Source organism: Sprattus sprattus (assembly GCF_963457725.1).
Source record: "Sprattus sprattus genome assembly, chromosome: 4".
Taxonomy (NCBI): Eukaryota; Metazoa; Chordata; class Actinopteri; order Clupeiformes; family Clupeidae; genus Sprattus; species Sprattus sprattus.
In genome coordinates, this window is record NC_137923.1 from 41248545 (window position 1) to 41276444 (window position 27900).

General features: G+C 43.5%; 3 protein-coding genes across 4 annotated transcripts; 1 reads left to right on the forward strand and 2 right to left on the reverse strand.

The window, feature by feature from the left end:
• Window positions 1-65: 65 nt before the first annotated feature.
• On the reverse strand, window positions 66-8562 carry e2f3 (E2F transcription factor 3; the record flags this gene model as incomplete). Its single annotated transcript, XM_080837514.1, has 7 exons — window positions 66-379; window positions 2096-2234; window positions 2805-2904; window positions 3186-3368; window positions 5816-6035; window positions 6563-6665; window positions 8287-8562. The coding sequence occupies 7 exons, from the start codon at window positions 8560-8562 to the stop codon at window positions 66-68; spliced, it is 1335 nt and encodes a 444-aa protein (XP_080693640.1).
• Window positions 8563-9356: 794 nt separating this feature from the next.
• Window positions 9357-12980, reverse strand: srfbp1 (serum response factor binding protein 1). Its single transcript, XM_080838072.1, has 3 exons — window positions 12918-12980; window positions 11835-12470; window positions 9357-11295 (listed from the first exon to the last, which is right to left on the reverse strand). The coding sequence occupies exons 1-3, from the start codon at window positions 12921-12923 to the stop codon at window positions 9628-9630; spliced, it is 2310 nt and encodes a 769-aa protein (XP_080694198.1). The 5' UTR covers window positions 12924-12980; the 3' UTR covers window positions 9357-9627.
• A 195-nt stretch (window positions 12981-13175) lies between these two features.
• On the forward strand, window positions 13176-26963 carry maco1a (macoilin 1a). Of its 2 annotated transcripts, none has more exons than XM_080838114.1 (11): window positions 13176-13301; window positions 14372-14513; window positions 14890-15016; window positions 16250-16373; window positions 18125-18303; window positions 18674-19307; window positions 19742-19900; window positions 20767-20949; window positions 22327-22447; window positions 23195-23369; window positions 24760-26963. In XM_080838114.1, exons 1-11 carry the CDS (start codon window positions 13222-13224, stop codon window positions 24960-24962), a joined length of 2127 nt encoding a protein of 708 aa, XP_080694240.1. In that variant the 5' UTR covers window positions 13176-13221; the 3' UTR covers window positions 24963-26963. The 2 variants fall into 2 exon arrangements, with proteins under 2 accessions (XP_080694240.1, XP_080694241.1); XM_080838115.1 differs by having other exon boundaries at window positions 18677-19307.
• The last annotated feature ends 937 nt before the right edge of the window (window positions 26964-27900 follow it).

Sequence of the window (27900 nt, forward strand, 5' to 3'; positions counted from 1 at the left end):
CATCAGTCGTTCGCTAATCCGCTCCTCCAAATCACCGCTTCAGAGGGGCTGGGAGTGGACGGGGATCAGTTGCAAAGGAGGTCATCGAAGTGGAGCGTGTCCAGGTCATAGGAGTCAAACAGGTCATTGATGCCCTCGTCGTCCTCGAGGCCCAGCATGTAGTCGTCGCTGAGCAGGGCGGGCGAAAGCGTGACGAAGGGCATCTGGTCGTCGGTCTGCTGGAGGATGGCCGAGAGGGAGGCCGAGAGGGGAGAGAGGGGCGGCACGCCGAGGTTCGGCGGCTGGCTTTTCACTGGGGTGCTGCAGCCGTGCGAGTGGGCGCTGCCGTTGCTGCCGCCAGTGCCGCCGTTCACCGTGATGCCATCGCTGGACACACCCTCTACACAGCCGAGGGAAGAGATGGATGGACAGACACAAAGAGGTTGACAATGAATTATTGTGTCTTGTTTGTCCTCTCTACTTCTACATCCAAGGGTTGAATGCTTCCCCTTTCACAGAAAAGAACAATCCCAGGTATCCAGACCACAACTGGTTTCAATCAAGAACCTATAGGAACCCCATTTTCCTTTTGTTTAAGTACTTAGTGGATAAATTACATCTATATGTATTTACTTCAACTCCTTTTAAATGTATATACTCCAAGACACCTAGACACACCATACTTGGGCAATTCCCTGTGTGTATCGAGTCTGCATGGTTGTATATGTACTGCTTATGCGTTACTAGTGCAGATTGTATTTGGACTGGAGTGTTCAAGTAAAGTTTCCATGCACTTGTTGCCCAGACGCAAGCGCTACGTACATGAAGGCAGTGGGTACTAAGCATGTAACAACTGTGTACAGACAGACCACATTTAAAAAGAAGGCACTCCTTACATTCACACAAACAAAATGCATGTCTCAGACAGTCAGGCAACAGCGACACCTTGACTAGAAAGTCGCAATTCGTATACTAAACCTGTAAGTTCTTCATTAAACATGCCTACTGGGGAGGTTTTATATAGCACATCCACGGCACTGTTCACCAATACTACTCCAGTTAAATAGTGGGGGGGCCTTAATAGTGCCTGAAACTCTTTTTATAATCCGATGACCCAATCGAAATGAATCTGCCACACGTAATCACCTCAACTGCAAAAACCCAATCCCAATGCAAATGAAAAAACTCAATCGGATTGAAGGGGCTGGGTTAAACCTTTGATATTCCGGTGGATTGGATATTATTAAGGACTAACAGCAACGCAAAAGCACAATCTGAAGTTATTCATATCACTGTGCTAGTATGGGTTCAGGGCAAGTTCAACGTCTTTGCTTGCCCTTATGTAACTGGTGGAAGTCTGTTTTCAGAGACCATCTTGATAAAATAGACATCTTGAAAGATCTTAAAAGCTTGTCTTGCAGGAAAGAGGGCCACTGGTGCAGGATGGCAAACTTTATCTTTACTTTTAGTGTATATCTTTAGTTCAGTATCGCTAGCCAAGTTATGTAATTTAGCAAGGATATGTTAAATAACAGAATTAAATGACAAGATAGTCATCAACATCACATTCCTGTAGATAGGCCTGTGTGTACATTTTCACTCTCAATGCTTGCTTTCACATAAAGAGGGAGGAGCTGCGTCTTGAGGTTTTCAGAAAGGGCCAACTTGACCAAACTGTGTGGGTGGGACTGATTTAGGTGCACATCTGAAAGCAAACTAGGGAAACCCTGAAATGGCATCTGCTGATAATTGAAGCAAGGAAATTGGGTGGTCTGCTATCTACTTTGCAATCTACTAGGCTAACCACAATGACATTGAGGTTTTCACACTAACTTATAGATAAACGACTGCATGTTGTAGTCTCATTTTTGCCCTGGAACCTGTAAAACCAACTCCTTTCTTTTTAATTATAATCACAGAGTAGATTCTTCTGCTGGGGCCTGATATGAAATATTGCCACCCGTCACAAAGGCACAGATCTCCAAGTTCATGTCAGCCATTGCCTTTACTCTAAAGTGCATGAAATACTAGTTTTGGGGGAGTTTTCGGTCAGCAGCATGTGCAACTTGCCACTGCAAATAGTGCTCCTGTTAAAAACACCCAGAGGAGAGCTCACCTTGAGACATTTTGACAAAGGCGGTATGGTTCCCGTTCACATCCAGGCCATTCTTCATTGGGCTCCCGGGACTGTTCTCATCCGTGCACAGGAAGACATCGATGGGGCCGTGCGAACTGCTTAGGTGGACCTGTAAACTCTGCGAGGAAGACATGAAAGCATTACAGACAGTCTCAAGTCTCCTCAATTTTTGGCAACTCTTTACATGGAATGATGTTTCTGGACACAAACCTTCGTAGGGATAGGCGCGCTCTACTTCAAAACAAATATATAAATGCGTTTTCGGGTGCGAGTAAAAGAATGTAAACTATTGGTAGAATGAAAACCGCACTCTCAAGCTTTTCTCTTTTAACAATAAGACGATGGCGTAAGGCCGAAACGCGTCTGTACTAAAATAAACTGGTCTTATTGTTAAAAGAGAAAAGCTTGAGAGTGCGGTTTTCATTCTACCAATCTGGACACAAACCAGCAGTTTAGGTAAAGTGCCTATTAACGGTCATAAGTCAGGTCCTGAATTCTCTTACCACTTAGAGCAGCTTCTTTATAACAAAGATCATTAGTTAGCTGTGATCAAGGTTATGAAGGAAAGAAAACACTTCCAAGTCTCAGTCGCAAAATAGGTTCCATTATTTGTGACAGATTTGTTTACAAGCTAGAACTCATCCAGACATGACCTACTTGGACAACTAGATGCATAAGAAGAACCTACCTCTTTGGGATCAGGCACTTCCAGTTTGGTCTCAAGTGGTGCTTTGACCACAACCACCGTCTGGTCTCGGAGGCTACTGATCCTACGGATGTCCTGGTAGCTGACATACGCATATGTGAGGGCAAGGTTAAGGAAAGGTCAGGTGAGAGGGGTGACTAACACTTTGACCTTTCAAAGAGGCTTATAGTGACTCAAGACACAAAGCAGCCACCTGTAATGCATAAGATGCACAGGTCATTGCAGACATAGTAGCTAGCAATTAAGCCATCCCTAGAGAAGCAATGCCCCAACGGTAGTTACGCTGGAAAGCTCACATCTCAAGCGGTCTCCTACAAACACATTTTTTTTTTGTAATTTGGTTCACAGCAAGGGGAGGGGGACTTATGTAAAGGATATTTCTGGTTTTGCGTGTCCTCGGTCATCCGCTGGACGTTGTGCGTGCACGTCTGGATGAGCTCGTCCAGCCGCCTCTCCTCCTGGCTGAGCTCCAGGACCTCACGGTCCAGACTCTGCTTCGGGTGGTGTTGGGAGAGGGGCCCCCCTTCCGATGTCAGGTTGCAGCCCCTGCAATCATTGATCACCCATCAGCACAAAGGCTAATTATGGCTTCTTAAAACAATCCAAAACACCCAAAGGGGATATTCCCCTTTAAAACAACAATCATTTAGACAGCAATTCTATGCAGCCAAAATAGACATAACTGTATGTATACCAAATATAACAAAAGTTTCATCTGAACAAACTATATGGTGTTATGTGAAGAAACTGGGAGCAAAATGTGCTTCATTATTTGAAATATTTTCTCACATGACAAGTACTCTGAGAGGAGAACACCTGCTTCGGGTAAAGCATTTTGATAAAAGAAAATAGCAGACTGCTAAAGTGTTACTTTATGTGCTGCTGTGATGGAGAGCTTGACTTGGCCCCGTTCGGCGTAGAACTGAAGCTAAATGAATCAATTGTCATTATAGCATGTTAGGTTAATCTCGCTAAATGAGAACAGGATACATCGGTCTGCCGACGGCTGATCCACGTCCTAATCATACAGCTAAATGTCAACCAGGCTAAACTTGCGCGTGCACGTCCTACTTCAAAAGGCAGGAAAGGTCGATCACCAAAACCATATTTTTTTTAACGGTACAATAGTCTAAACTCAAAGAAAAATACTTTTTTTTTTCTTCGCTAAGGCAGGAGATGACCATGAACGTGTTATGAAGAATTCAAGACCATAAGCATGGCAAAATCTAACACCGGCGCCGCTGCGAGAGCAATACAAGAAACTGTCTATGGGCTGTGTAGTGCATGATCTCTTTTAGTAATTGGAATATGTGACTTTGGTGCAGTGGATAGAGCTCACGGTCTGTATTCAATAGATTTCTAGTTCGATTCCCCTTCACCTCCGTACTAATTGTAGTGTTACATCTCCTTGTAAATCGGATTGAATAAAAGTGTCTGCTAAATGTAAATGTATTAATAAGAAATTGAAGCAATGAAAAGAAATTGTGTGTATTTCTCTCTTATCATGCAGCCACCTTAATCATTCATTTTCTACAAAAATGATATGCTATGGTGTTGTAGACTGAGTACAGTTGAGATATTATTTGCTTTATTCACTACTGCACAAAAACTAGAGTTTGCAAAACTAGACGTTTGCAATCATGTAAGTTGCATTTGTTGTTGATGTATGGTTAATAAAATCGTCATTGTAGAAGGGACATAAGATCTTGATTTTAGGTAGGTAAAACAACTTTCACCGATATCTCCGTAAGGGAGATTGGTTATGTGCTCAAATTTCCTGGGATCAAAGAAGACGTTAGGATTGCTGCGCATGTAAGTTATTTCAGGTGTATCAACTGTACCCATGTCTCAACTGTACTCAGTCTATCCTACTTATAACACTGTCATATAATTATGAGTGCTTTGTTCTCCACATCGCCGACATTACAAAAATGTAGGCTACCACTCGCAAAAAAGCGCAAGACATTCAATGGTGGACGGTGGTGTTTGCAATAAATGACTCGACAAGGTCTTGATAATTAATTATTCCTTGTCAGCTGAATCGGTAGCGCTCATACAAGAACTCATCATGATGGAAAAATGGATCTAAAATGACACCTGAGTCAATCGGCTCCTTCCTTTTGCGGGGGGTGTGGCAAGCTTATCCAGCTAAACTTAGGTTAGCCTGCCCTGGAGCAGGTTAGTCCTAAGTGATATTTTACTATGGTAATCTATCGTAAGTTGCTTCGCCGAACCAAAAAGAGGGGTGTTTTATTTTTTAGCCTAGAATCTAGCTCGCTAAGCTGCTAAGCGAGCTACGCCGAATAGGGCCCTTGAATACTTGTTATACGTATTTTATTCCTACAAGGAGAAACAAAGAAGGCCTGCTGCGGATGCTTTTTTATGTCCGTTTGTCACTGTTCAGAGTTAAGGAATTTTTTCTGCATAAACCAAATGAATGCAGGGGAGGAACTTCATTTTATCTTTAGAAATGTTAGGCCTGACTTGACACTGCTCCGCCTTAAAATATCAAGTATGCAACCATGTTGTTCAGCCATAGTGACAAGATAACATGAAAGTCTGGCTATATCAGGCAGCCCTGCCCTTCAGTCCTGCAGTGAGAGTTCAAGAGCGCTGGTTCATTTGACATGCAAAAATACATATTGTTCTTTTTCCAATCTAATAATGCACTTGGATCAAGGAAAAGACAAAAATCTTAAGCCAAATCTGAACTATAACATTCCGTGCAGAACAATGATGCACATCACCAGGAACGCAGAGTGATGTTGCGGAAACCCCAGCAGCAGGACCATATGGCCTCACACACTCATAACATGGACCTTAAGACGGCAAATCTAATCCCATCCCTGACCCCAGTGCTGACACTCCCAAACTAATCCCAACCTTAACCCTAATTCCATGCTCTGCTTCAACCCCCTCTCCGCTTTGGTCAACCCCAATCTTCAATCAATTCGTATTATGATTCCATTCAGTCCAGCCTGGGTCATACTCACATCCATTCAATGTTGTTTTTGGATTTCTTCTTGATGAGGCGGACACCTTCCAGAACATTGGTGATGTCGTAGAGGCGTCTCTTCTGGACCTTCAGAACCTCAGCTGCTTGGTTGAGGTCCACAACGCCATCCGCGGACTGGGCCAGGAGCTGACAGAACTTCTTGGTCAGTAGACCCAGTGACGTGTCATAGCGGGTCTTCTCTGGTGGAGATTTGGGTGCTGCAGAATACGGAAAACTACGTCAGTGACATACAGCAACATACTGCAGCAGGACAAATGAAGCAACCATTGTGGTCACCAAGGGAAGACGCTGCCAATTGATCAGTGCATAAAGTTTATGAAAACTTGACTGTCTACCAATTCTTATATTTGTATTGAGATTTGTTTAATATTCTACACTTGTGGTAAACAGTCCCTTGTACATTTTGTGGCCCCTGCCTTGTAACTTGTGGTGAACTAGTCTACCCCCCCTGGAGTATTTAACTTTTTTGCACTACACACCCTGGAAATATGCCTTGTATTTGTAACTGCCCTTGGAAATAAACACATTTCGGATTCTGAAACTCATTCAGGATAGGTGTGCCTAACAGGAATACAATGACAAGGCTGCCCCTATACACAACTTTATTTACAAAACATTTTATAACACTAGTCAAACAAAAACAAAATGGTCTGAATTCATGATTGGCAACTAATTTATGATATTCTGGTTCACCTCCCCCATTTTGTCCCCTTTCATATCTTACCTTTGGGGCTTTTTGGCTGAAGGGGTCCTCGTTTGCCCTTTGCGGTCTTTGTAGGATCACTATACTGATGGTCTGTGATATCCAGCTCCAGGCGACGTTTTGCCTGAAAAGTGGGGAATGATTGCAAAATGTTCAGCACCAATTTTTAAGTGTTAACCCTAACTTCTAAATAAATGGCTAAAAAAATATCGGTCATTACTGCTGTCAACCAAGTAAAATGCTCCTGCCTATATTTGGTGGACCACTAAGGAAAATCATATTAACAACATTGCCATTAATGGAGAAAGTTATTTGTGTCCTTCAGCAATTGGGGTTGGAAACTTGTTTGTTACATCATTGATCAAAAAATGTACCCCAGAGTTCCAGCCTAAACCATACATGTTAGGGGCTGTGGCTTCCAAGGGTAAAGTAATGCTAAATTTCGAAGATGAAGAAAAACCACAACACTGAGTGCTGCACTACCCATCTTCTTGCAGCTGCGTCCATTTTAAGAAAAGACACCATGATACCTTCCTCTCCGTTGCTGCTAGCAACTTCCTTTGATACATGGAGTAATGAAATATTTCTTAAAAGTACTCAAAGCAACGTCCTTTTGTTTAGCAAGAATATGTGTATAAAAAAAATGAGCGGAGAGCAGTTCCAACTTCTAGCAACAGACCGTAAACAAGGACTTTGAGGGACCACCATTCGCAAGACTGCTAGGATTTGTAAATGAGGATCCTTTTCACCAGTTCGGTTTTATAATGTTATCGCCCAATTTGTCTCAAAAGGCCAACTCAGCCATAGTTAGGTTAGCCAGCTAGCTGCATGGCTTCAGTTTACTAACCTTGTGCAAAGTTAAAGGAAAATACTTGATGTACGAATGTAGCTAACTTGATCTAGACAATCACAAGTAATTCGTGAGAGCGTATGATGGCAGTTTCATGGTATTTAAAGACAAAACGTTTAGTATTGTTAGTTTGCATATTTTAAGTGTAACTTAGTTAAGTCCTCGAGGTGCTTCAGAGGTAGCATGGACCCCATCCCCCCTCAACCACTAACTGGGCCTAGTTAGAACACGAAGCCATGTCAGAAGATTAGTTTGATAACTTACTAGTTGAACATTTGTCTTTCATTTCAAACAGGAAGATGGCAAACTGTCAATTCTTGTTATATCAGTTCAACACATTCAAGTTTATAGATTGTGCTGACTGACCAAGACATTACACGACTAGCTTGCTAGCTAATTGCTTAGCCAGATAAATATATGCACTATGTATGACGGCACACACGCAACTTGCTGCAGCTGTTATTGTATTAGTAAAGCAAATTACTTAATTCCCTATTCATCTTCACCAAATTGGTTACCTATTAAACCATGTATTTTCATAAAATGTTACTGCTGCTTGGTCTGTCTTGCTAGTCACTTGACATCTACGACATTAAACGTCAAGTTACTTTTGAATTGCAGTAATGGGATTACCAGGAAAATGTAAGGGTTTTCGAGATAAAACAGACTTCAAAGTTTTCTAGGGGCTGCAAGAGTAATTTTAAAACCGCTAGGAAATGTTACCCTTGCAGCCAGTAAGAACGATAGCTAACTTAGCTAACTACCCTTGCTAGTGTTTCCAGACAACCTTAGTTAGCTCTGATGCAAATGCAATGTTTTTGACAGGCATTTAAAACGTTTAAGCACAACTGGTTTCACGTCAACAACTTGCAGGTAATTAGTTAAAACACGTTACCGGAGGTCGTCCTAGAGCTGGACGTTGTCCCATCCCGTTTGTTGGTCCGTGGGGAGTTGTGTACAGCAAACTGCCAGTTTGTGGATCAGGCATACATACATTATTGGACTGTGCTGCACAGGACGGCGGAGTAATTATTTGTATGTAAGTAGCAGTAGAATAACCGGTAGTCAGACGATCCGAAAAATTAGTTAAAATTGGATTTCTGTCAAGGGTAGAGCCCCCGACCCCCGATAATATCAATTTCTCCGGGACCGAGGAAATCCCCTTTCTCATCTTCGGAGGCTCAGGCTCCCTTTGTCCCTCCCTTACTTCGGAGATATTTTTTTATAAATCCTTCGGGCAGGGTATCAAAATGATCACAAATATCAATAGACTAGTGTCTTACGAAAAGGTTTATTCTAAAATGGTGTAATGGTATTGTCTAAAATCGGCCGATGGAATGGATTAAAAAGAGACGCGAACTCCACCCCGGCAGCTAGAAAAATGGCTCCAGGAAGCTGACAATGAATGAAGGGATACGGTTTACGCGCGAAAGGCCCTCCCGCGAAACTCAGATTTCCCGGGAAATTTTCAAATGATATTTGCATACCGCAGCCGATTGGTAGAGGACCTGCTACTCTCCGCCCCGACTGCTTGCAGCGTCTTTGCTACGTAGATAAAATGGGCGGTCCAGGTTCTACAAAGACACGTTGTCCTTAAAACGGGGTGTTTCGATGTGTGACGAATTTGGGTAGATAAACTCAGAATTAGGGGGAATAAGGGGTATACCTCCTAATAGGAGAGCCTCGTGGCTTCATTCTCCTAGCAAGACTTGTGTTTTTGTTTTAGGAGGTTTACCACTTACTCTCAGTACATTTACCCAGGTTTGTCACTAAACCACATACTCTGGTTACCCCCGCCCCCGGACTATGAAAAGTCTTATTTCTTAGTCTTAAAAATCTAAAATGTCATGATCAAACAGAGATTGAGTGTTGTGCAAAAATATATCGAGACCTCGATCTTGACAGGCTGATGGAGTTTAATTAAATTGATGTAGACTTGGGACTGATGGCAGAGTTGAAGGCTTATAAACTCAGGATTTAAAAAAAAAAAAAAACACACACACACATGCTTAACATACAAGGGCAAATGTTTAATGACATGAAAAACTATGTTAGGAAACACGTAATTAATTAACATTACAAAACAGATTCCAATGTTCACAAGAACAAAACAAAGGTGACATTATTCTACGTTAAGCACAAATGTTACAATGCTCAGAGAAACAATAGTCTCCTAGCATGTTAACGCATCTGTTAAAATCATTATACAAGTTCTTATAAGTCAAGACCAGCTAAATTAATCATCGTCAAACTTGATCTTTTTCCCTTGAAAAGCTGTGATTTGGCTTATCTGCTCCTTTCTCCTTCTGCTGGCCTCCCAAGATGGATGCAACGCCTCCGTAGTTTGATGTGAAGAGTTAAAGGTCTTCCCAGGTGGCCCTCTCTGGCTCTGATTTTGGTTTTGCCGACGGTCGAATGGTTGCTTGCCTCTTCCTCCGCCGAATGAGCCTCTCTCCGTACGCCCCCAATTACTACTGGGAGCAGACTTCTGATTTTGGAAGGACGACGGCCCTGGTTTCCTGTTTGGTGGGTAGTCCTGGTTTTGCCTCCTCTCCCCTGAAACTTTATAATCTCCTTCTGGCTGTCTCATCTGTTTCTGAAACCGTGGAGGTGGTCTGCCACCAAATCCATCTCTGGGTTTCTGAGACCCACCTCTGCCTCTTGAAAGGGCATTACAGAAGACTGATTCAAATTTAGAGTTTTTGAAGTCACTCTTGATTGTGGTTTCCTCTTGTTTGTGCTCTCGCGCAGTGTCCTCGCCAGCACTTTTCTCACCCTGTACAGGATTCTTTTTCTTCTTCTTAAATTTGCTTACTTTGCCGATAAAGAAGTCATTATCGTCACTCTCTTCCATGGATGACTGCTTGTGAAAGCGCTCCTCTGTGCTGTCATCAAAGTACGGCTTTTCCTCATCATCAGATGATTCCAAGTCGCTTTCGCTGTCAGCAATGTCTGTCTCTTTTTCTTCCTCCTTCTTTTCCTTTTCTGGTGTCTTAGACGCAGGCTTAGAAATCTGTTTATTTTTTGGAGCAGGAGAGGCAGTTGTGTTTTTCTTCAAGGGCATCGTATTTACATCAGGTTTGACAATGCTGACTACAGTGGAAGGAATGTTTAATGAGAGTGCCTGATCCACAACAGCCACAGAGTGTCCTTCAGGTGAGACTTTTATAGTCACCTGTTCCTTTACTGGGGAAGTGATTCTTTCTATCGAAACACATTCATCCACAACCTCCGGAGTCATTTCAGCTACCTGAGAATGACTAGTACTCTGGCTCACACTGGGCGTTTCCTCTTCATCATCCACTTCCTCATTCTCTCCTTCACCTTCATCGCTCTCAAGCTCATCGTCACCTTCATCTTCTGTCTCCTCATCCTCATCACCCTCATTTTCATCATCATTGCCATCATCGTCATCACCCTCATCTTCATCTTCGTCCTCATTATCATCATCGTCATCCTTGTTTTCACGGTCCTCCCCCAGAGAGGCCTGATCAAGCAGTCTTTTCTTCTTTTCTTGGGCTTCTGCAGCTTTGCGCTCCTCTTCCTGAACTGCCGCCTTGACTGCTTGCAGCTTCTTAATGAAACGAGGATGTGTGATGATACGAGCAGTGGCTTGTTCCAGTGGGCTAACATCAGAGTCATCGCACACTTTCTCCAGGTTAGCATTCTCTAGCAGGGCAGCCTTGGTCATGTGATCTGGTTGGATACTTCTAAGAACCTGTATTTCTTTGAGAAGTTTGGAGGTCTTCTGCTGGTTGTCCTCCACCTCGGATGGTTCACATTTCTTCCTCTTGAGGACATCCATCTGGTTTGTGAGCTTGCTAATGATGAGCACTCTTATCTTCTTCACCTCCTTCCTCATTCTCACCACCTCCGCTGGCACCTTCTCGCTTTCGGTTGATGTCTGTGCAGACAAAAACAGGGCAGCTGGGTCAGTATCTAAATTCTTTATTAAATATGTCATACTGTTTGTCAGTTCATCATATAGTTTGAATGTTTTATTTCCTCAGAACACCAATTGCCCTAATTCATTCTGTAAGTCTTTGTGTACCCGATATTGCACAAAAAAGCTATACAACTGTCTATTTGAGCTGGTTTTTGTTATTTATTTATTGCCACTAAGTCATTTGTGTTCTGTGTTACACTGTAGTCGCCGATAAACTACATTTTACTGTCTACGTATAAGCATGACATGTATTCATATGACATGCACATGTGGAAATGACAAGGGCGACTGACTTCACTAAAACTGAATTGTAAGTATATTACAGCTTTAGACCTGTTAGCTGTTTGTTAACTGTAACTGTTAACTGTTTGTATTATGTGGCTCAGGACAGAAAGACTGTGATTTGTTATTTTATAAATTACTGTCTACAGCAAACAAGTATTTTAGATAATCTAATTTCATCTCTACTGCATGAAAATGTAAAATATAACACTTACCTGTTCTACTGTCGCTGCCTCATCATCTGGCTTGGTTTGAGATGCAGTTGTTACATCTGTACCAGTAACACAGCCTTCACTTGGTGGGTTATCATTTTCGTCCTGTTCCTCTGACAGTACCATCACCTCACCAGATGTGGCCTGAACATCTTCAATGACCAATGGCGTATCATCCTGTTTTTCAGGAATTATTTCAATTTTGTCTTTTTCACAGTTTTTTTCTCCTTTTGACGTGCCCATCCTCTCATCTTTAAAAGCTTTGATTCTGTCCTTGATGCCCTGGATCCTTTGGCTGAACTGAGGGTGAGTGGCAATGCGGGCTATGGCACGTCCCGAGATGCTAGCCTCTGGATCCTGACACACCTTCTCAAAATTGATGTCTTTCTGCAAGGCAGCCTTGGTGATAGTGTCCGGTGCTAGGATTTTTATCTCATGGATCTCCTCCAACAGTCTTGCTGCCCGCCGCTGGTTCCTTTGCATCTCCTCCTCTTTGCCTTTCTTCTTCTTGAGCATAGTCATCTGACGAGTGAGCTTGCGAATGATGAACACCTTCACTTTCTTCACCTCACTCCTCATCTTCACCACCTCATTGCTAAGATTCAGCACAGTTGGCATCTTGAAGTTTTTATCAGATTTCTGCAACGAAGTTACAAAAAAGTACATATTCATTGTGAGCAGTATGGGCTAACGTGTTGGAAAGTTCATATATTTCATATATTTGAAGTCTCCATAATGGAAGCACCGTAATATGTACAAAATAATCCATTCTGGTCATGCTTAACTTTGAGGTGTTCTCAGTGACGTTAAGGGACTTCCTCTACAATAGCCAATGTTTAAATTTCTAGTGAACGACAAATAGTTTGGTATATGTCGTACTGCACTATAATAAGGTAAAGTAAAATGCGCAAGAATAGGTAGTTAGGCTAGCTAACGTTACCCCTCAGCATGGCTGAGTAAACAGCATGTGTATTGAATTTGATCGGTTTGGCTCTAATATCACACTTTTACAAGCATCAACGACAGCACAGTTAATGCGGATATTATCGCCTTCTTTACACGAAACACTTATTATTAAAAACCTACCTCCATAAACCTTCATAAACACATTTTTAAGGAAAGTTAGAACTGTGACGGGGCGCAGCCATCTTGGTCCGCTGTACGTATGCTCTATCAAACGCAAGTAACGTCATAGCGTCACGAAACGTCTGAAATAAAAAGAGGGAGGGCCTTCAATAGAATGTTTTTATTTATTTCTTTGTTTCTGGTACAAGAAAAACAATATCGCCAGTGCATTTGGAAAGCAATGCACATTCGTGCAACCCATCAAACGTAATCGTTTATTGGATATACCAACTACAAACATTAAGTGAAATCGAAAAGGGGGAGAATGAAGCGGCGCAATGCGGACTGCAGCAAACTCCGTCGCCCGTTAAAACGGAACCGAATCACCGAGGGTATTCATAGCAGGTACGAAGTGTGGGGTTTTAGGGACTCGATCGCACAACAATGGCGGCGGCGATGTGAGACCAGGCAGTCATATAGCAATTAAATGTTTTACATATCGCCTGTCACGCAGCTTCCAGCAGGCAAGGATGGAGCTGCAGCTAGCAATGCTAGCTGGCTAGGTCGTTAGAAAGCCTTATTTGACTCATTTTAGACCGCGTGGAGTACACGCTGTAACAGAAAACACCTGAAATTCATTCTACACAGATACCAATAGACAGTACAGTTATTGATTGTTTAAATCTGATAGTGGCGTGCACTTTGCATACAAGTCTGGGAGCAAGAACAGCTGTCCCTGCCTTGGCCAGGTTGTCATGTAGCCATTTCCTTCAGCCAACTTGGCTGATTGCCTCAGCCAGCAATGCCCAAGTTAGCAAGCTAGCGAAGCCAATGCAATACGCTTCTTGTAGAAATAGATAGCGAACACCAACGCTATAGCTGCTCATTTTCCTCTGAATGGCCGCTTTATTCATGAAAGAGGTAATATCTAGTGCTTCGCAATGAACTGTTCTGTACTGGACATTACGTGGTAGAAATTAGCTAATGTGGTTTGTTAGCTCGTTTATTTGCTGTGTTTGAAACCACATGATTGCCAGGTGAGCTGAGTTTATCAGCTGTCACATCGTTATTCTCTTTCTATTCTACATGTCTCATTTTTTAACGGATCCCCCATTATGTAAATGCAACATAGAGATGCTTAGATGTTGTTGTTATTATTTGTCCATCTGTACTGTAGCCGCCCCCCTTTATACATTGCTTGCAAAATTTCAGACAACTGTAGTGGAGGTTAATCCAAGGTAGTCCCTAGTGGGGGATGAGTGTTGTCAGGATATAGTTGTAAGACTTTTAAGGACACAATGTTTTCACTACCTTCACAGTTGGGAGAACCTGGGGGTTAAACAAAGATTTTATAGCCAACATTGTGTCTGTGTGACACTCTTGTCATCGCCTCCAGATGACTGAACAAAACGACCCTTTTGTCTCTGTTTTATTTCAAGTGGTCACACTCACTCACTCTGTTGTTCTCTCCACAGTACCTTCCTTTACCTGAAATTCTTGGTGGTGTGGGCTCTGGTGCTTCTGGCTGACTTTGTGCTGGAATTCAGGTTTGAGTACCTGTGGCCATTCTGGCTCTTCATCCGGAGTGTGTATGACTCCTTCAGGTACCAGGGACTGGTAAGTTTTCGAACAGATTACATGCAACATACATAACTGATTGCGGTCCCTTTTACCTTCTTGCTGTTTTAAATTTTTGCTTTGTTGATTCAATCAACTAGGAGTACAACAGCATATTGTCCCTATATGCACGTGTAGCCTAAATGTGGTTTCTTCAGCCAGATATCTCAATTTAACAACAAACTAAACTTTCCCCTGAATTATATCCTTTGCAGTCACTGCATGAGCTTAACAAGTGAAAAGTCATCAGACTATGTTGATTGTTTACACGGGTGCTAAAATAGTGGTCAAGAAATCTATTAGAGTTGTTTATGATCTGTTGACTTGATGACACTTTCCCCTCTCCGCTCTCTGTCTGTCTTTTTGTATCTTGCAGGCTTTCTCTGTGTTTTTCGTATGTGTTGCATTCACCTCAGACATCATATGCCTCCTCTTCATCCCAGTCCAATGGCTCTTCTTTGCTGCCAGCACATATGTGTGGGTGCAGTATGTATGGCACACAGGTAAGCACGTACACTTAGACTATAGACTCCTCTTCACACAGGGCCATGAAAGCAGTAGAGCTGTTAAAGTAGAGAATCACTACCAATTACTACTTGGATGATGGTGAAAACTGGTAACTTGCAAGTTCGGTTTTCCAAATGATCCGCAACAGTACCATAGTGTCTTTCATACTAGATTGGGCATGAGAAGCCAGGTGTTCAGTAACTTGCTGGTGTGCCAACTTTTTAAAACCCAAAAGCTCCAACACACTTCACACAGCTTAGTTGTTTGGATAACCACAAGATTTTCAGGTGTGGCGACTATACCGCTTATCACATCAACAGTTAATGTACTTTATTCTGGCTAACATGTCTACACAAGTCCTGATCAGTCTAGGATGAGTACAATAATTTGAATAATTTTTTGCATGCTGAACACTGTCGTTCCTGAATCAACTTGCAGTGCGGTTCAGCAAAGACCACCTCTTTCTCTCTCTCTCTCTCTCTCTCGCTCGCTCGCTCATCACGTGCACTCCAAAAATGTCTCCCACCTTGTTACATTTTTGATCACACTCACATTTATGGACTCTAAAAAGGAGAATAATTGAATCCTCTTCTCTTTAATGGATAGAAGAGCCAGGACTGGAAACACGATTCTGTCATAATGGATCATTCCTCCTTCCCCTCTCTATAACGAGTGACTTTATGATACCCCAGGAAGGGTTACATGTAATGGATTGCTGACACTGACTGATGGCCTTCCCAGCGAATAGGCCTACTGGGCCCAACTGCTCCGACACCTTGATCGCCGCCCCCGTTGCCACGCCACCCAGAGCAAGTCTGAACATGGTGGCGGGCCGCACACACGTTCCACGAGTCCTGCTCGCATGAGCCGTGTGGCTTTTTCGATTTTATCTTCTCCCTCTGTTAACAACTCCCGTGATTATAGGCCAAGGAGAGGCATGCAGCAGGAGAATGTGTTGCTTCATCAACAGAGCTCTCCAACCAACAGGATGGTGGGGATGAAAGCGAGGCAGATTGGGATGCACTTAACATAATGTCCTTCGCTTTCCCTTTTCATGATGGTGCAAGCAGATTGTAAAATTGCAAATTGCATGTCCTGATGAGTGAAATGTGTGGTAAGCGCAGTTATATGAAGAAATGCATGCGGCATACTGTCATTAACCTTCCCTTTAAGTGTTGCTAACTAAATCACGCTGTATTTCCCTCCTCCACCCCCCACCCTATTCACAGAACGAGGCGTGTGCCTGCCAACTGTATCCCTCTGGATACTTTTTGTTTACATCGAAGCTGCCATCCGATTCAAAGACTTGAAAAACTTCCATGTTGACCTCTGCCGTCCCTTCGCTGCCCACTGGTAAGCATCACCTTAAATTAGATTTAGAACGTTGTACTTGAAAGTGTTAATATGGGATTGCGGTGTGACCGTCCGTGGATGTAGTGGTGTAACTTCATGAGAGGATGGACTTCCTGTTTCAGCAAGTGTGTGGGGTGAAACCAGGCTATGAGTCACCAAGTACTTCCCAAAATATTTCTGGTACATTTTCTCATTGCATCACTCAACACTGCAATCTAGCTATGGTGTTGTTTACCCTGGTGGAGGGAAACGGGTGCAGTATTAAGCAAGATTAGGATGTTGATGTGATGGATAGACCTTTCACCACCTAAGATACATCTAATGGGGACTTTTTTTTTTTTATTTGAAATGAGCAGTATATTTGAAGTGTCTGTGTCTTCACAAAAAGCGAAGAAATATGCCTAAATATTGGCAAAGTCTTTCAAATCATCCATATGCAGAAGTCTGCATTCTACAAGCAATTGTATAGAATTATGTTGCTCCAGATTTTATATTATCTTAACAGTAAAGGTCTAGCTGCCTATTTTCTATCTTCGTAGTGAAAAAATAGCTCTATTGGTCTCGTTTTCATTTAAGATAATCCTCTAGATCAGGGGTTTTCAACCAGGGGTCCGCGGCCCCCTGGTGGTCCGCGGCGGTATTGCAGGGGGTCAGCAATTTTAAAAAATTAAAAATGATTTGCTTTGATATTGCAACACATTTCCAGATTACTCTTGGAAATGTCTGAAATAAGAAAAATATGTAAAAAATAATATAAAGGAGGTTCACGCAGAATGTAGCCTTGCACCTATCCAGTCGATGGTAGCCTGTGCTTTGCTGATGTAAATGCAATGCGTTCGTAAAGTCACGCCATACCGGATTATTCATAACGTACAGTCTCGTGTGCATAGCCTACGAGTACTTTTTAAGTTTAGTCGAAAAAGTAAAACTTTTGGTGAACGACTGAAGTTATCTACTGTCCTTAGCTAACATTTTGCTCTACCGTGGAGTAAGCTGGTCAGAAGCACCAATAGATAGGTGTTTAGTGAGGAGAGAGACAGGCTGCCAAGACAGAAGTACACCTTCACAGGATACAGGGAAACAAAGCCAACAAAGAAAAGGAAAAACAATGAGGAATACATCAAATACGAATTTACAGTGATTATAGCCAGAGAAGGAGAGGAGGTACCACTGTGTTTCGTGTGTTCAACATTACTGTCAACTGAAGCTATGAAGCCGTCGAAACTATTGCAGCATATTGAGACGCATTACGTTTTCTTGAATGCCAAGCTTATTGAGTACATGCAACAGATGTTGCGTGATTTTCATATGACTTAAGTTCTGGATAAGTTGCCAGACAGAATTTCCAGAGCTTGCTGCAAAAGCAATGAGGTGTATTTTGCAAACTTTCAAACTACATGTGTGAGAGCATTTTTTTTTTTTGCGTACTTGAAGAATAAGTACAGGGCAAGAGAATGATATGAGACTGTCGCTGTCTTCCATTTCGCTACGAATAGACAGGTTGTGTGGACTTCACCATGCCCAGATATTACACTGACAGGTCTCCCCTCTCCCCACACATGCACGAATGCACGCACACACGCACACACGCACGCGCGCAGGCATATCAGGGGGCTGCAGATTATTTTCTAATCAGAATGGTGGTCCCTGGGACAAAACCAGTTGAAAACCCCTGCTCTAGATCACTTATGAATGGACTTAAACCAAACTGAAAATATTCCCTACTTACCTTTTTCTTCCTGTGAACCTAGCATTGGCTACCCGGTGGTGACACTGGGCTTCGGGTTCAAGAGCTACGTGAGCTACAAGATGCGTTTGCGCAAGCAGAAGGAAGTGCAGAAGGAGAATGAGTTCTACATGCAGTTGCTGCAGCAGGCGCTGCCCGCAGAACAGCAGATGCTCCAGAGGCAGGAGAGGGAGGCCGAGGAAGGTCAGACACACACACACACACACACACACGCGCACGCGCGCACGCACGCTTGATCATTGTTCTCTCCCAGCTATCCTCACTATCACCAAGATCAAGCTTCTATAGGCCTTTCTTCTTTTTTCTTGCCATCCACTTCTTTAGTCAATTGTCCCCTTTATGACTTTTGCTGATGTGTGTCTTGTGTCCTGCCTCTTTTGTTTGTCTGAAGAATACCTGTAGAAATTGCTGTCACCATTACTGACACAGTGTCTCGGTCACCAATTAAAATCCCCATTAATGTGATTATTTGGAGAGATACATAGTTTTTTTTATTTTATTATGTTTTTTACTGATAAACGTTGATCTCTTCTTTCTCTGTCATCTGTTCAAGTAGCCGCAGCGAACAAGGGCATGTCAGACGGCGAGTCCACAGCGGTGTCCCAGAATGGCGCCCCCGCCTCCAAGAAGCTACCCGTCAACCTGCCCGAGCTGGAGTACCGTGAGAAAGGCGGAAAAGAAGGAGGTGGTGGTGGCAAAGACCGCGAAGCCAAGAAACAACAACAACAACAACAGCAGCAGCCTCAACAGCAGCACAGCATAGGGATCAACAACAACATCTTACACACGGTGGACTCCAAGCTCCAGGAACTGGAGTACATGGAGAACCACCTGAGCAGCAAGAGACTGAATAACGAGCTGGCCGGCAGCGCCGAGAACCTGCTCGTCAAAGAAGAGGCGGGGCCTCCCCCCAACAACAACAACTCCTCAACTTCCTCCACCTCTTCCTCCTCCTCCTCCTCGTCCAATAAGAACTATAAAAACGCCACGGGGGGTGGGAGTGCGTCGCCGCGCAGCCACAGCACCACCAATGGCAGCGTGCCCTCATCGTCCACTGCCGCCTCCTCGTCCAATAAGAACGAGAAGAAGCAGAAGTGCTCGGGTGGGAAGACCCCGGCAGCGCACAAGGACACGATGGAGAACTGCATCCCCAACAACCAGCTGAGTAAGCCGGATGCACTCGTACGGTAAGAGCCCCTTCTCACGCCAATGTTATTTGTCATTTATCCAGCTCGTCTGGATACTTTGCATATAACTGCATTTAACTCTGAGCAGAGCAGGCTCACAATGGCCATTGAATACCGTTGAATCGTCGGCATCACTATGATATTTGGTATTTGAAAGGCTTTGACAAAATGTTTTTTTTAGAAAAGAATAAAAATGGCTCTTTTCTATCGCTCACTCTCTCCCATGGCCTCCCTCTCTCTGCCTTTGCCCTTTTTATTGAACATAAATTCCCTTCTACCCTGGATTCTCTTCCTTTCTTTTCAAGTTTTCTTCACTTTATCTGTCTCTTGCCCTCCAAAACCCACTGTGTGGGACTGACTAACTTCTATATCCCACCCTTTTCACCCCACGGGTCTCTCTGTGTCTCCTCCTCCCACCAACCCCCCCCCCCCAGGCTGGAGCAGGACATCAAGAAGCTGAAGGCGGACCTGCAGGCGAGCCGTCAGCTGGAGCAGGACCTGCGCAGCCAGATCAGCTCGCTGAGCAGCACCGAGCGGAGCATGCGCTCCGAGCTGGGCCAGCTGCGCCAGGAGAACGAGCTGCTGCAGAACCGGTGAGAAACACTGCAACCACGGATGGCACACGCACACACCTTGTCCCTTGGAAGGGGGATGTAGCACCACGTCACAGCGTTTGCATGACACCACTGTTGGATGTGTGGTGATTCAGTGTCAAGTCAACAAATATCAGAAAAACGTGAATCGGAGGACAGCACACGTCTAGACAGGGTGTAGACAGGTGTGTTTGTTCTTAACATAGATTAGGATTAGAGGCTGACCAAGGCTGCAACACACACCCTCATGGTAGTAACGCTGAACCCTAGTGCTAGTCTTTAACAGTCTGTATCAATGAAACAGGGGAACTAGCAGGTTTTGGTTATGGTGGTAAGGCTTCACTGTTTTCAAAATGCTTTAAGGATCACGTGTTAATGTTAGCAAGCTAACACATTCCTCCCTGTGGAACAGAATTGTCAGAAGCCACAACACATTTGTAAGACCAAGCTTTTTACAGCTACAGCAGTGTGAGACTTTTCACACACATGTCCCACATGGAAAAGGGAACCTGGTCGTGACCGACGTGCTAATGTATTTCCCCTCTGTGTGTGTGTGTCTGTCTGTCTGTACGCTTTCAAGCTTAGCATTATGGTCCATGTATATGCCAGCTGTACCCGCTAAAAGAACTGTGTGCCAGTCCAAAAGCAGACCTGTGTGTTTCTAATGTTGCTATCCGAAACATTGTATATGGTTAAATTGAAAAATATGTTAAATTGAAAAAAAATGTTCCCATGTTTACCGGAAATGCCTCGTCACTTTTATTGCTAAGCGAGTATGTTACAGCATGTGTGTGTGTGTGTGTGTGTGTGTGTGTGTGTTTGTCTTTTTGTCTTTCCTGCTGTTAACTGTGGGTCTGTCTCATCAGGCTCCACAACGCGGTGCAGGCCAAGCAGAAGGACAAGCAGACTATCGTGCAGCTGGAGAAGCGGCTGAAGGCCGAGCAGGAGGCGCGGGCCACCGTCGAGAAGCAGCTGGCCGACGAGAAGAAGAGGAAGAAGATAGAGGAGGCCACAGCGGCACGCGCCGTCGCTCTGGCCGCAGCCTCCAGGTCTGTGTACACACACACACGCACACACACACACACCTCTACAGTACTTGGGCCCTCCAAAAGTGCACGTCACATATGTGTACAGTCTCTGTGTCTGTGTCTGTGTGTGTGTGTGTGTGTGTGTGTGTGTGTGTGTGTGTGTGTGTAATTGTTATGGTAGGTCTATTTAACCAAAAAAGTGCATTTTATAACCGTTATGAATTTATTTGCATTTGTTGCGGCAAATAAGTATTTGAACCCCTACCAAACAGCAAGAATTCTGGCTCCCACAGATCATTAATGTGCCCACGAGGCACACAGATTAGTCCTCATGAGGCCTAACAAGGTACACCTGAACTCAACTCAACTCTCGGGCTCCATGCAAGACCTTGCCTCGTGCAGTATCGGTGATCATCCGAAACGTGCAGGATAACCCCAGAACTACATGAGAGGAGCTTGTGAATGATCTCAAGGCAGCTGGGACCCCAGTCACCAAGAAAACCACTGGCAAAACACTACGCCGTAAGGGTTTGAAGTCCTGCAGCGCTCGCAAGGTCCCTCTGCTCAAGGAAGCACATGTACAGGGCCGTCTGAAGTTTGCCAAAGAACATTCTAAGGAGCATTGGGAGACAGGATGTGGTCAGATGAGACCAAAATGAAGCTATTTGGCATCAACTGGACTTGCCGCGTTTGGAGGGGGAAGAATGCTGAATTTGACCCAAAGAATACCATCCCCACCGTCAAGCATGGAGGTGGAAACATTATGCTTCGTGGCTGTTTCTCTGCCAAGGGTACAGGACGACTCCACCTCATCAAGGGGACTATGGATGGGGCCATGTACGGTGGAATATTGGGCTTGAACCTCATTCCCTCATTCCCTCCCATTGAAAACGCTACCTTAAGAATAAGGATCTGCAAAGAGGAGCGGACTTAAATCCCTCCTGAGATGTGTGTAAACCTGGTGACCAACTAGAAGAACAGTCTGACGTCTGTGTTTGCCAACAAGGGTTTCTCCACCAAGTACTAAGTCATGTTTTGCTAGGGGATCAAATACTTATTTGCCGCAACAAATGCAAATCAATTCCTAACTGTTCTAAAATGCAGTTGTCTGGATGTTTTTGTTGATATTCTGTCTCACTGTTAAAATACACCTTCCATTACATATGTAGATTACACATTTCTTTGCAAGTGGGAAAACTTGCAAAATCGCCAGGGGTTCAAATACTTATTTTCCCTACTGTATAAATACACCATTTGATAGGAACTCTAAGAGACAGACACACTTACACTCTCAGAGGACGCACTCGGTGACCCCGCTTCTTCCCCATGTGTGTGTGTGTGCGTGTGTGCGTGTGTGTGTGCGTGTGTGCGTGCGGGTGTGCGTATGCTGGCACATAGGGGGGAGTGCACAGACTCACTGCGCGGCCGCATCCGTGAGCTGGAGTCCGAGTGCAAGAAGATCACGCAGGACACAAAGCTGAAGGATGAGCAGATCAGAGACCTGGAGGTCAAGGCACAGGTGAGTCCCCTCATGCCACGGGTCAAATGAAGGGCTCATTCAGACGTCACAGTATCACTGATTGTCTAGTCTTGTTCTAAACACTGACCGGCTTGTTTGACTTGGCTTTGACACAAAGCGATAAGGTTTGGGGTCTGGCCAGCCAGGTCTGCCAATACAAACAAAATAACACAAACTGGGGGCATTTACTATGAAGCAAGCTCAACATACCTGCGGCATGTTTTCGTTAGCTGGCCTGACTGGGCTGAATATTCACTTAATGTGCTGGGCATTTACACTCCTCCCCACTTGTACAGACTTAATTCTCTGAGGTATTTGTCATCGTGACACCTCTTGTCTGATAACAAACAACACCTGATTTTGGTGCTTCGTACGGAGCTGTCAAAAACCCACTCTTGCTGATGCCACCTTCTGCATCATATTGGCACAGCCTCAAGAAGCTTGCCTCATTGTAACTATGGTGATAAATAATTCATTACTCATCTGAAATTGTGAAAATATTAAAACCAATTATGCAATCAGTCACTGGCACCGATTAGTCAACTTGTTACATGCTCATTGAGTCTGTTAGCCAAATTAATCAGCCTTTGCAGAACATGAATTTGTATTTTTGCACAATGTTTTTATAACTCTACTCACAGATTAAAACAATGTTGACAGCGACTTCCACAGCCCGCTTGAGGTCTACATTCTAAAGCACTGAGCATCCTCGTTGGGCACCACTGATCCTGTTCTTTACTTCGGCAGGAGCTGCGCAAATACAAGGAGAACGAGAAGGAGACGGAGGTGCTGATGTCGGCCTTGTCCGCCATGCAGGATAAGACCCAGCACCTGGAGAACAGCCTGAGCGCCGAGACCAGGATCAAGCTGGACCTCTTCTCTGCTCTGGGTGACGCCAAGAGGCAGCTGGAGATCGCGCAAGGTTGGCCGTCACATCCCCGTCTTAATGTCTCTCTCTATTTATGTCTCTCTTTCTCTCTCTCTCTCTCTCTCTCTCTCTCTCTGTGCTTGGTCAGTGTGGCTCAAATTGTTCCCTATATTAAGTATGTTTGTGTGTTGCATTTAGTTAACAGTTTCGATCCATTGAGACCTACTCAGCCATTAGTCCATGTGTAGAACATGTTGGTATAGCCATGGTATATGCTCATGCTATACAGTGTACAAGCTGATGAGGTACCAGCACTTTGTGTGTGTGTGTGTGTGTGTGTGTGTGTGTGTGTGTGTGTGTGTGTGTGAAATGTATGGTTGTGTGTATGTATGCATGTATTTATGTATATATATATATGATATAACCACATGTCTTTTAAATCTACCTGGAATATCAATCTTAACGTTCAGTTTTTATCAGAATATCAATATCCGGCCATTAAATGGTGACAGAGGTTTAAACCTGTGGTCATCAAATGTTTTTCACATCGGCCAAATTCTTGCTGACTCCCTAACCCACCCACCTTATAGCACACTCACTCAATATTAGAATACTACGTCACACCGGCGGCCAGTCAGGCTTATTCTAAACTGTAATTTTCTAATCAAATGATGTGCTCTGGGTGAGTAATCAGGCTTATTTAGCAATTTTACATGGGTGTTTTGGGAATATTTTCCCTCATGAAAATGCAGAGTGGTTGTAGCCAAGCAGTCTCCTTTATTCCTTCGGTGAGACAAATTGATGAATACAAATGGAACCATAGTTGTGTGAAATATGTGTGGGTAATGTTGCTATGAATGGCTATGTCTTTCGCTCTTTTAAAACACTGTCATTGGGAATTAAGGTTTGAACTTTTTAAAAATGAAATAGTTTGAACACCTCAGACCTTTGTTAGTCTGTGGGACTGATAAAGACCAACGGACAGACTTACTAAACAAAAACTTTATCACAAACAAAATGACATGACAAGGTTGTTGTTCTTGTGAATACAAAAAAAATACTTGCCAATGTTAGGAATGCATGTTGCTATAATCACAACAAAGAAAGTGCGGATATCTGTATTGGTCAGGCCTAAAGGCAAACACAGAGTAATTATGGATGAGGCAAAGGTCTTTGTCTGAGCCTTCTTAACCAGTTCTGCTGCAGTATTGCAGTGTCAATGTGTCCAAAGAGCCTGCTGCTAGCATCTTGTGTTACGTCTCTCGGTCTCAGGTCTCTCATCTTCATTCAGTGCAGTTGGACTACTGCAGTCACTCCTCCCTTACAAACACTCTGCACCACACACAGAAACACCCAAGTGCTGTTCTCTCTATCTATCTATCTATCTATCTATCTCTCTCTCTCTCTCTCTCTCTTTCTCACACTTTGCTTTTCTTGTCTGCAGGTCAAATTATGCAGAAGGAGCAGGAGATCAAGGAGCTGAAGCAGAAGATTGCGGAGGTGATGGCCGTCATGCCAAGCATCTCCTACACCAGCGAGGCCAACAGCATGAGCCCCGTGGCGCCTCACTACTCCTCCAAGTTCATGGACACCAGTCCCTCCAGCCTGGACCCCAACGCCTCTGTCTACCAGCCCCTCAAAAAGTGAACTCTGACCTCCTCTCCCTTCTCCCTCCATTCATCTATCCCTCCAGCTCTCCTTTCATTCCTTCCCTCCATTTTAATTTCTCCTATGTTTTTTGCCCTTCTTCTTTGTTCAGTTTGGTAATAACCTTGTGTGTGTGTGTGTGTGTGTGTGTGTGTGTGTGTGTGTGTGTGTGTGTGTGTGTGTGTGTGTGTGTGTGCCACTGGTGGGATTTGTTCCTTTGTTTAAATAGTTTGTTTGTTTTGTTGTTTTTTTTCTCACCCAAGTTAAGACTTTTGTAATGTGACTCATTTGCTCATTGGCAAGAGAAGAAGGAAGGTAAGGGATATCATTAACCAAGACTGCCCATTTTTGTTCCCTCTGTATTTTTTACATGTATACATATAATTCTTTTCAGACACCGTCAGAAAAAACTGTTTGTTTTAGCACCCATATGTTGTCATGGGTCTTTAGGAAGATAAGACGGAAAATATTCTGCCACTGGTTACCTTTTGGTAAGAAATGGTGGCAGTGCATTTACTTTTCTGGTAAATGGTATCATCTCTTAAGTTTCAATGAATGTAACAGAAAATGGAACAAAAGAAGCAGCCGACAAATTATGTTAAGTGTCATTTCCTTGTGAAATCATTGTCCCAGTTTTATTTCTTGAAATGGTGTGATTGTTTTGGAAAAAAGCACATTTCAGTCCAGTTATGACCACAGCAATGTACATTTTCTCTTCTTAAAAATGCATTTCATCATTGTGACCTTTTTGTTTTGTTTTTAAAACACAGTTGGCCATATGTGATTTTCGTTCCTGAACATGGGTACTCTGAAATGAACACTTGGTCTCTCGGACCAGCCCAATATTTGTTTTGTATTCTTAAAACTCTCGTGAAGTAAAAGAGTAAATTCAGAAGGGACTGACGATGGCATGGTGTGTGTATTAATTTAATGCTGCAAAAACATTTGGGGAATGTTATCTTTGAATTAATTGCATAATCTTTTATTCTTGGACCAAAATTACATAGGACATAGTATTCTTTAAGCAATGCAAAACAACAGCGGAAAAACATTGAATATGATGATGTCTAGGTAACTGAAATTTGCCAGTTGTCATACTACACTGTGCCTTGAGATCTCTTCTAACATCCACACACACACAATACATAAACCCACGTGAAACACAATTCACTCTTCTGACACTTCTTTAGTCTCCCAGAATCTTTAGCAAGTCTCACCCCCCTCTCTCTCTCTCGCTCACACATATATATATATACACACACACACACACACACACACACACACACACACACACACACACACACACATACCTTACCCAGTTGTGTTGCTTCTGCTTAGTTCCTCAGTGACTCCTGTTGTGGTGTAAGGGTAGAGGTGGATGTGGTAGGGTGAGTGGGAGTGGGGGGGTGTGTTAAGCCCGACCTGCCAATTACCCCCCAGGAGGACCCCACCCTTCATCAGGGCCATGGGCCGGCACCAATTTGTTTACGACAATGTAAAATAACTTTTTTTTTCTGCTGAATGTTTGTTAAGATTTTTTTTTCTTTCATTTATTAAGTCAAAAAGTGCCAAGTTAATGGATGTTTGTATCTGGGTTAATGTTTTGTTTGGTATTTCTCCATGCATATTTATTTCAAAATATGGTGATCATAATAATGTAACATAATACGTTGGCAAAAGCTCTGGAGCGTATTTTGTTTTCCTTCTGTGATTGTAAGAATGGAAAGGAAAGGGTGAGCCTCTGGTTACATCCCCCCACCCCTCCCACTCCCTCTCCCCTCTTTTTCTTCATTTGGAGTTTTGTTCCTTCAGAGGTTGCATCATGTTACAAAGAGGAGCAGCTCATCTACTTTTTACTTTTGTTTTTGTAATTATTTTTTTTTGTCTCCAGTGGGATAGCTTTGTGAAAGTGTTGCATCTATCTTTTTATTGTACCTCTCCCCAGTCTCACTCTCAAGTCTATCCCTCCTATTCCTTAGCGTTGACCATGTATGGTTTATGGCCTACCTTGGAAAAGTATTTCTGTGGATTGCAATGGCGTTGTACTGGATTATTGACATTTTTTGTAAAACTTTGTGGAGAGTAAAAGGAAAAAAAAAAGTTTTGTTTCTCTCTGTTGCTCCTCCACTTTGTTACTTTCTAGAATGGATTTCCGCTGCGTTCGCTCACTTTGTGGGGTTTACGAAACCATTAAATTAAATCTTGCTGGTTATGCAAGATGTTTGAAATTGCATGGGTCTGTGTTTGTTCCTCATCATTTAAACTGCCCATCTGTGCCCATAACAATCAATGAAAAGGCCCATCAACTATTTATAAGGTCTTATTTGTAAGCTTACATTTCATTCATATACAATGTAAAGGTGTAGGGTGTAAAGAGATGAGATTTGTAGTATATGGTGAACTGGAAAAACATCATACAGTCTATGAGATGCGACCTGACAATATGCTCCTCTGTGAGTAATGGTGTTTTCTAAACGAAATTCGTGAGGAACCCATAGGGTATTGACAGCCGTCAGTCACCACACTTCCGCTTTACCTGTCCACCACGTCACACGCTCCGGCGTGGCAAAGTATCCCCTCCTCGACATTCTCCTTTTTTTAGTAGTGGCGCTACGCTCATCCATAGGGTGTACCAGTAGACATTGCTCACACGCGATCTCCCTATAGGCGTCCCAGGACCACGGTCATCTACCATATTATCAGCGCTCTAACTCATGCATCCCGATGTGCAAGGTAGTGGAGACTACGTACAATACATGCTTAAACAGTTGTTGGTACTCTACCAGTGTTTGGCAGAGCGATACAGCGCACATATTACAAAGTGTATTAATTGCCACACAATGTGTGCATGCATGGGGGGGATATGCGTAGGTAACCTGGTGGCAAATGTCATGTTTCCATCACACCTCGAGCAGCAGATGGCAGTATGAGTCTCCAG

Bases quoted from the DNA above. Each gene is read 5' to 3' on its own strand.
- maco1a (XM_080838114.1), top strand. From the start codon at position 13,222: ATGAAGCGGCGCAATGCGGACTGCAGCAAACTCCGTCGCCCGTTAAAA. The intron at 14,514-14,889 runs GTAAGTTTTCGA...TGTATCTTGCAG, and splicing joins CCTTCAGGTACCAGGGACTG to GCTTTCTCTGTGTTTTTCGT. The intron at 18,304-18,673 runs GTCAGACACACA...CATCTGTTCAAG, and splicing joins GGAGAGGGAGGCCGAGGAAG to TAGCCGCAGCGAACAAGGGC.
- srfbp1 (XM_080838072.1), bottom strand. The intron at 11,296-11,834 runs GTAAGTGTTATA...TTGTCTGCACAG, and splicing joins AGGCAGCGACAGTAGAACAG to ACATCAACCGAAAGCGAGAA.